We start from the raw sequence: 8,925 nt of genomic DNA, 5'->3' as shown, positions 1-8,925 counted from the left end.
TGTGGATGTTGAAGTCCAGTTCTTACCGTAAACTGAAAGCAGGATCTGACATGACTTTCTTCAAATTAAAGCTGCAGGATGTAACTTTATTTTTTTAATTTTTTTTTTTACATATTTGCTAAAACTGTCACCATATCTTGACAGAATAAAATAAAACAAATAATCTGTGAAAAGATTGATCTTCGCAACTTCTACTCTGAAAAATGTACCAAAAACAACCAATGAGAGCCAGGAGGATGACCTTACCACTGTCAATCAACTCGTGTACTTGTTGCTAAATGTGCAAATGACAGAGAAATCTTCCTGGACATCTGCCGTCATTGGTGGGTACGCTAATTAGCTTGAGCATTCACAGCAGGCTTTGCTAGTTGTTAAGAGTTGTGATTGATAGCACTAAGACCCTCCTCCTGACTCTGATTGGTTGTTTCTAGTTAGCACTGGGAGAAAGTAGAGGAGCTATTTTTTATCTGTCTTAGGCCATCACAACATAGTGACAGTTTTAACAAATATATAAAAAAAGATATTTTTTAAAATAAAGATTACTGCAGCTTTAATTGCAGGAAAACAACAACATGATGCTGCCACCGACTTTCATAGTTGGGGTGCAATTTTCCTCGTTTTCCTCTAAATGTAACAAATGTGGCCATTGCCTTAAGCAATTCTGCACTGTATTCTGCTCAATGCACTATAAAAATAAAGTTAAATAAAACAGAGCAGGCACTCTAGCACCACCTAGTGTCTATCTGAGCATATCATTATAGTCGAACACTTTAACCCAACTTGCATCAAACCTCAAAACACGCCTCCAAAAATCAGGATCTTCTTCTTTATTTTGCATTTTGGGGTGATGGCTTCTTCCTTCCTGAGCGGCCTCTCAGTTCATGTTGACACAGGGCTCATTTCACTGTGGAAAATTATAAAATTATACTAATACTAACATCACCTTAAAATAGTTTACTCTGTTTACTCACACACAGACTGGACAGAGTATCTATCTACTTCCTGAACAGATGTTTTAGCAAATGAATTGGCACCTTTATGCATCTGGAAATTACAGCTAAGCACAAACCAGTCTAGTGTAGATCCTCTACCTGAAGTCTAATTTCTTTAGATCTCTGTTTTGACACAAAGAAGGAGTGTGTTATTGAAATGTTGCCTTAAATGCATTCACATGTTTGATTTACTTTGACTGCAACGCTATGAAATAACCAAAATAATATTTTTTATTTGGGCTTTCCAAAATTGTTTAATCTTCTAAATTATAGTCAAAAAGTACAAATATTTCTAATTATTCTGGCATTTAGCACGTGATCCAGAAGAGAAATTTCAAACATTTAATTGATTGTCGATTAATTGTTTTATAGATTAAAATTAATTCCAATCATTAACAACGTCCTGAGATCTTCTTTTGTGTTGTAGTTTGGCCGCCATAACGGCGAAGAGGTAAGGTCCAAACAGAGTCCGGTTTGGGATGAAAAATTCCCTTTATGCGGTTCTGTTTTGAAATATAAACACTTGATAAGTTTCTTAAGTTAGCAACTTAATAGTTTGACAGAGTAGAGTCAATTTCTCATTTAAAAAAATACTGATTTGCTATGAAGGTGATTACAGAAAGGCGGATAAAAATACATGACGCCAATAAACACGGTTGGCTTTCAGCGCTGTCTAAGTTTAGTAATGTGAGAAAACGATAATTTTCTGTTAATCAGTATTTAACACATTTGACAGAAAACAAAAATTCAAATATAATAATTTCTCTTTTAGCATTCAGCGGGTGAAAATGTATTTCTTCATGTCATGGAAAGAAGTTCGACCCTTTTGATACAAGATAAAACTAGTCGATCGATTTAACCATTGAACTTTAGATTAACTCATTAAAGATAACACGCAGTCAGACAGTGGAAATGAAAGGTTTTCTTTTTCTGTGCTGTGTGTAAATATGTGGTTTGGCTGTAGTGAATAGTGGGTGATGCTGTGGGGCAGAGTGGAAGATATGAGACAACAATGGGTGGATTTTAAGAGTGGAGTTGCATAATGTTGTTGGTGGTCTTCTCTGGGCACGGTTATGAAATTAGCCCCCAGTCATACATGGTACCAGGGAGCCAACGTGACATTCAAACGTCTGATTGACAACAAGAATAAAACCCTGATCCTCAACCAGAAACCTGTAAAAATCTGAGATTTTTTTTGCCTTTTTATAAGCAAACAATAAGCAGAAATGCTTCTCCTACTCTGCCGAGTGTTAGAAAATGAATATTTTTGCACATCTTCAATAAGTTGCGGTTTAATGTCCTCTCTCCTCTCCTGGGGGTTTAAATATTTGAAATGGGAGCCAACCGAGTCTGCTCAGTCCAAATAATTTAAATAACCTCCAAGCCTACGATTCAAACCGGTTTGGATTAAGATCAGTGAATTCAGCAACCAGCCCTGCAGCCTTTTGTTGTGGCTGAGCATTCATCACATGTCTTGCCTATCAAAAAGCACTTCACAGACAGTAATGGGATGAGCTCATACAAAGAGCTGTGGATGACTTTTAGAGTGGAAAATCCTCGGCCATTGCATGTTAGGCTGCATTTCCAGAGCTTTTTCAGAGTTTTGAAGGATAGAACAAGCTTGGCAAATAGTCTGCAGCTCCTGCTCATCCATCCTCTCCAGCAGTCAGTCCCAGTATTGATTATCTGACAAGAGGAAAGCTCTACATCCTCCTGTTTCCTTCCTGCTACCTCACCTCATTCCGACAACCAGCAGTCTGGCACAACATACATCACGGCCGTATAAACTGATAGGGAAGCCTCTTTATATAATTACTGTGGTCTCTCACTGTTATCTTTCTTGCCAAGATAGTTAATCTGCATCTCTTAGCAAACAAAGCCTGAAAATGCCGAGTGCATGAAATGAAAGAAAGATTTTACTTCCCTCAGTCGGCCGCAGAATAGTAATGTTCAGCTAAGATTAGCACAGCTGCCTTTATCTTTTCTATCTATGTTTCTCTCTTATTATATCAGTGTGTGTAAACATTATTGGATCTGGTTGAACATGTACAGTGGGTCAAAAAGCAGTGGAAGTACACTGCCATCTAGTGAAAAGTGTGAAGCAGGAAATAGGACTGTGATTTTGACTATGTACACTGCAAAACCACAAAATCTTACCAAGTATTTTTGGTTTAGTTTCTAGCTTCTATCTTAAAACACTTGAAATGACACAAAACTAACTTACAAGTAGATTTTTAGGTAGGAATATGAGCTCATTTTAAGTAATTAATTTCTTAATATTGATGAAAAAGTTCTGGTTCCACTGGCAGAGTATTTCACTTATAATAAACACAATTTTTCCATGTTTTAAATAAAAGACTCATATTCCTACCTAAAAATCTCCTGCATTTTTTAAAATTTACTAGAGGTGAAATGATTAATCAGATTTATTTAGTTATCAATTAATTTGTTAACGTGGAGTATACACATAAAAAAGTGAATTTACGGAAAAAAAATGTTTTCAGAACACTAGTTAAGTCGAAACTGTACAAAAAATATATACATTGGACTGGACAGGTCGCCAGTCTGTCGCAGAAAACTAATATTAGAAATATATTTTCCAATTATATTGTAAAATATTAACAAAATGTAATAAAAAATATTATTTTTAATTTAAAAAATTTTTTTTAAAGTTAGCCGTCAACTTTATTTTTTATATTTTTATTAAAAATGATATTTTAATGACAATATTGTGTTAAAATATTACTTTTAGAATAAAAACAAAATATAATTTTTATTTTTTTTTTAAATAGAATATACAGTACTTCTTTGTTAAATATTTACAATATTTTTAAAATGCATTTAGAATAAGAATAATTGGTTCTATAAAAAATCTGTAGAATTCTCCATTTTTAAAAATCTAATTAATTGATTAATTGTCAGAATAATCGATTACTAAAACATTATTAGTTGCAGCCCTGTTTGTATTTGAAACTCGCCTCCGTACAAAATCAAACATACAGACTTGCATGTTCAAGTCTAACCTCAAAATCCATCTGCTTAAAATGTAAAGTGACTCTTTCTTGTTTGTAAAATAACTGCTTGAAAGGAAAGAATAAAACAAGAAGAAGGTTTAAAACTTTTCCTCAGGACTCTATATTTAGTCATTTGACAGATGCTTGACTGACACAGAAGAAGTCTAAACAAAGCAACATTATGTGCTTTAAATATCTCATATAGGCCACCAGCCCTGAAACAGAGAGAGGCTTCAATCTGCATTATAATCTCCTCCAACTCCATCTTGAAAACAAAGAACTAAAATCATAAAATATTCTGTTTAATTTTCAAAATTTATTTGTTTTTGCTTGAATGTTTACATATAAAACCACAGGAGTGTAAATCATATTATGTTCATTTAATCTCAGTTTTATTTTTAGTGCTTTAAATGAAAAAAATAATAATGATGCTGTTCTGTGGTAACTTTCTGCATAGTTTGCATGGATTTAAAGATTTATAATGAGCTTGTATGTAAATTGTCACATAAAAACACCAAATCTTACCAAGTATTTTTGGTAGTTTGTTATGGAAACATCTTAGTTTACTTGAAATAAGACAAAACCAACTCAGAAGTAACTTTTCAGCAAGACATAGGAGTTTGTTTTAAGTGAATAATTTGCTAATATTAATGAGAAAATACTAGTTCCACTGACAGACTATTTCTCTTATAACACGGGGAAAATGTCTTAAGAGTGACTTAAAATAAGCTCTTATATCTTGCTAAAAAGTTACTTATAAGTTAGTTTTGTCTGATTTCAAGTGTACTAAGATATTTGTACTAAAAACTAAACAAAAACACTTGGTAAAATTTTGTGCTTTTGCAGTGCAGGTCATCTAGAGCTGGAATAAAATCTGTGTAAAAGTGTAAAAAGTTCTGAAACTCAAACCAAGAAATGCCTAAAATGAACCACAAACATTTTATCCCCGACCACTGATGGATGCTGGATGTGCTTCCTCCTCTTTCCTCTTTCTTCCTCACTTCAAAAGCGCAGGAGTGTGTGACAGGCGGGTGGACGGCGGGGGTCCCCATTGTTAACCAGCCTTTTCAGTTAAACAGAGGTGAGGCAGAGGAGAAGAGATGGGGACAATGAGGCCTGACTGCCGCTCCAGAACCAGCGGAACCAGCCACACAACAACAACGGCTCTAAACTCAGCGCAGGAGTCGGTCGTTCTCTAAATAAACGGCCGTAAATCGGAATGCAAGTTTTTCTGGAGAAACATAAAAAAGTAAACTACACAATTATTCCAATTTAAATTATCTAAAAATTATATTACAGCATCACATATCAGCAGAGATGAATAGTAACTAGCTACATTTACTTGAGTAATTTTTTGGAGAAAAATTACTTTTATGAGTGTTTTTACTAGGCTGTACTTTTTGCTCTTGAGTGAAATTTCTGGATTCTCAAAACTTGTCTGAAAGATGGTCAAGCTTGTTTTATTTAAAAACCAAACATTATTTTTTACTTTAGAAAATCAGAAGTGTCCATGTCTTTCTAAAAAAAAATTTTGATTTCTGAGACTGAAATTTTCTTTTTCTTTCTAGATCATTTTTAGTTTAATTAAAAAATATCTGAGATTTTCTAGACAAAATAATACTTTTGCAACTATAAACGTGTCCTAGTTATTTCTATAAAATTTCTAAGATTAATATCAAAGTTAAAAAAAAATTTCTGGCAAATTTTCAACTTTTCAAACTCAGATATTTCATTTCCTTAAAGATTTTCTAGAAAAAAAAAACAAGGGACATTTCTGTTCTCAAACGTAAAAACAATTTTCTAGTTTAAAAAGTTAAATAATTTCTTGTAAAGACTTTGTATACTTTACACTTTTTTCTCGACAACTCGATTTTTTTCTAGAAAACATCTAGAATTTTTTTTTTGTTTTAAACTAAGATAAATTAACTTTTTGGGGGGGAAGAGGAGATTCTAGAAAATCTTTAATGTTCAAACTCAAAAATGTTTATTTGTCAAACTCAAAAAAGTCGGGAGTATTTTGTAGGAAATTTCAGAGATTAATCTCAAAATTTCAGATTGTTTGAAAATTTAAGAGATTGTCTCAAAATTTTAACTTTTTGCCTTTTAAGGTTAAGTATTGAGCTGTGTGTGTGTGTGTGTATATATATATATATATATAATTTCTACACTTCCCCAGCTCAATAAAGGGATGAAGCTCAATTAGCATTTCACAAGTCCCGTTCCCCCTCCGCCGCAGCCTTCCCCGTGGAGCCCATGCTTTTCTAGGGATTGTCCTGTTTTGGGCCCTTGTTGCGGTTGGCAGGGTGACAGTATTCGAGTGTGCAAACTTGTGCCATTGTCCTCCGGCCAGAGGGAGCCATGGAGACCCCATAATATGACACAGGAAAATGTTTGCTGATGGCAATTCTATGGGCTTTGTCCGAGTCTTTTTTCCTTCATGACGACTCGATTTAAGTCTCTAAATGTTTGACTACAAATGCAGGAGTGCTATCCAGCTCCTTCCCCTTTGTCCCGCCAGGTTTGAATGAGTAATTCAGCCTTTGTGTCGCTCGATTGAGGGGGCAAACAGAAAGACAAGATTCTTGAGCGTTCAAGCCCCTTTCCATGGTTATGCGCTCTTTAGATCTCCCCACCGCCACCAAATCCTACAGCTGACATCATGTGGAAGGCATTAAACCTCAACTTTAACCCGTGCAACAGGAAGTTAAAGCATATCCAATACGATATATTTAATTTATGTTGAATTATTTTTGCGTACAAGGAGCAGAGTTAGACGCGGTTTTTGGGGGGGAAATATCGCGTTTCCAGGGCTGGGCTTTCCAGATCTCCATGGCAGCAATTTGCGCTGGTGAAGAATTTGATACCAAGGCGCTTGGAGACTGATTGGAGTGCATTGTGAGGGGCCTGGGGTCGCTGATTGGTTCAAGGAAAGGAGCATAAATACAAAGGGTTTATATTCATTCAGCTTCCTGAAGTACCTCTGCAGTCTGGAGGGAAGCTTCGACTAAAACGGTGAGCTTGAGTTAAAAAAACCCGGAGATTTATTGGTGCGCAATTACGCAAAAATCTAAACTAATTTATGATATTTTGCAGATTGTGTCGGTGGATTATGGTTCATATTTCTACAATGGACACATGAAGTGAGCCAAATAGCTTCTGGTAAAGATGTCAAGCGCAGACAGCGAAGTTAAAACTTTGCTTAACTTTGTAAATTTGGCGTCCAGCGACATCAAGGCGGCTCTGGATAAGTCGGCTCCCTGCAGGCGCTCCGTGGATCACCGGAAATACCTACAGAAGCAACTCAAGCGCTTCTCACAAAAGTTCTCCAGAGTCCCGAGAGGTCAATCTCTCACTTCTGCGGACAACAGGTGCGCCAGAGGAGCTGAGCGTCAAAGGGCGACTGCGACGGATCAGGCCAGCTCCGATGCGCAACATGCGCAGAGCGTCGGCGGCTTAATGGACCAGGTGCCGATGCGGAAACGACAACTACCAGCGTCGTTTTGGGAGGAACCCAGGCTAACCAAAGCCAGGAGAGACAAATCCTTTTTGGATTTGAGAAGAAGCAGCAGCTCGGGGACATCGGATGGCGGCGAGAATGAAAAGAGGAGAAGGAGTCAGGAGGACGCGCAAAAAACCGCAAACTCCTCATCCGGCAGGCGCAGCTCTGCGGAAAAAGAAGTGCTGAAACTGGATCTGACTTCACATCGCTCCGTGAGTTTCTGCAGCTGCTGCCCCTTCCAGTTCCACGGACATCAGGTCCTCCACAGCCAGATTGTGGTTCCGCATCCTCCCTTTGGTCTGTGGAGCAAGGCAGCAGAGCCGCAAAGGTCCGAGCATCAGTACGGACAGAAACTCCACACGCACGTTGTGGTGAAACCGATACCGACCAAGGCCACGGCGCAGTCTCCGATCTTCAGCGTGTTTGGGTTCATTTAATCTTTAAGCCCGTCACATGAGGATCCGGTACCGTTAGTAAAGTTACAGACAAACATTAACAGAAATAATTTGGGTCATTTAGCCTGTTACGAGAGAAACAATTTCATTTTTAGTCATTTTTGCCACGTTTTAAAAAAAAAAAAAAATTTAGAATGTTACAGTTTCAAGCTAAATGAAATATTCTAATTATTTACTAAATATTCTGTTGAGAGTTAAAAGCTATCTTGCTAACTACTTAGCTCGGAGGTACCCATTTAGCTGGTATGCAAATTCACTTGCCAGTAGGCGGAAGTGTCTGTCAAAGTAAAAGCTGGGTTTGCTGACGTCTGAGCTAGCTAAATATTTAGTTTGCTAGCTAAATGTTTAACTCGGAGCTATTTAGTTAGCAATCTAAATATTTAGTTTGGAAATAAATATTTAGCTAGCTCAGAGTTAGATATTTAGCTAATATTGGAATTAACTTGCCAATAGATGGAAGTGTCTGCCAAAATAAAATCTGGGTCTAGCTAGATATTTAACTTGCTAACTAAATGTTTAACTCTGAGCTAAATATTTAATTTTGAGTTAGTTTAGTTTGCAAGGTAAATATTTAGCTAAAAAATATTTAGCTTTAGTTAGCAAGCTAAGTATTTAGTTTGGAGATAAATATGTAGTTAGAAGCTAAATATTGATTCAGAGCTAAAAACAAAACACCCAGAGCTAAATATTTAGTTTGCTAACTAAATATTTAATTTGCATATCTAAATATTTTGCTTCAAATACAATAAATTAACATTTACTTTATTTATAAAGTAAATATTTAGCTTGCTAAAATATTTTTTAAATATTTAGTTGAAACTGACATTTATAAAAGAATGAATAACATGGTGAAAATATAACTTTAAAAACTAACCCCCATTTTTTCCTTTTAGACAGGCTAAATAACCCAAATTATTGCTGTTAATTTTTGAGTTTGTATCTACAAACGCCACCCCATAAATGCG

General features: G+C 36.0%; 1 protein-coding gene across 1 annotated transcript; it reads left to right on the top strand.

Moving 5' to 3' along the window:
- The first annotated feature begins 5,802 nt into the window (after nucleotides 1–5,802).
- Nucleotides 5,803–8,503, top strand: LOC114133955 (protein FAM181A). Its single transcript, XM_028000118.1, has 2 exons — nucleotides 5,803–7,018; nucleotides 7,100–8,503. Exon 2 carries the CDS (start codon nucleotides 7,172–7,174, stop codon nucleotides 7,940–7,942), a length of 771 nt encoding a protein of 256 aa, XP_027855919.1. The 5' UTR covers nucleotides 5,803–7,018; nucleotides 7,100–7,171; the 3' UTR covers nucleotides 7,943–8,503.
- The last annotated feature ends 422 nt before the right edge of the window (nucleotides 8,504–8,925 follow it).

Source organism: Xiphophorus couchianus, chromosome 19 (genome assembly GCF_001444195.1).
Source record: "Xiphophorus couchianus chromosome 19, X_couchianus-1.0, whole genome shotgun sequence".
NCBI lineage: Eukaryota > Metazoa > Chordata > Actinopteri > Cyprinodontiformes > Poeciliidae > Xiphophorus > Xiphophorus couchianus.
Note: the sequence above shows the minus strand (reverse complement) of the source record. Positions and strands in the feature narration are given on the sequence as shown.

Coding starts and splice junctions, on each gene's coding strand:
- LOC114133955 (XM_028000118.1), top strand. CDS start 7,172: ATGTCAAGCGCAGACAGCGAAGTTAAAACTTTGCTTAACTTTGTAAAT.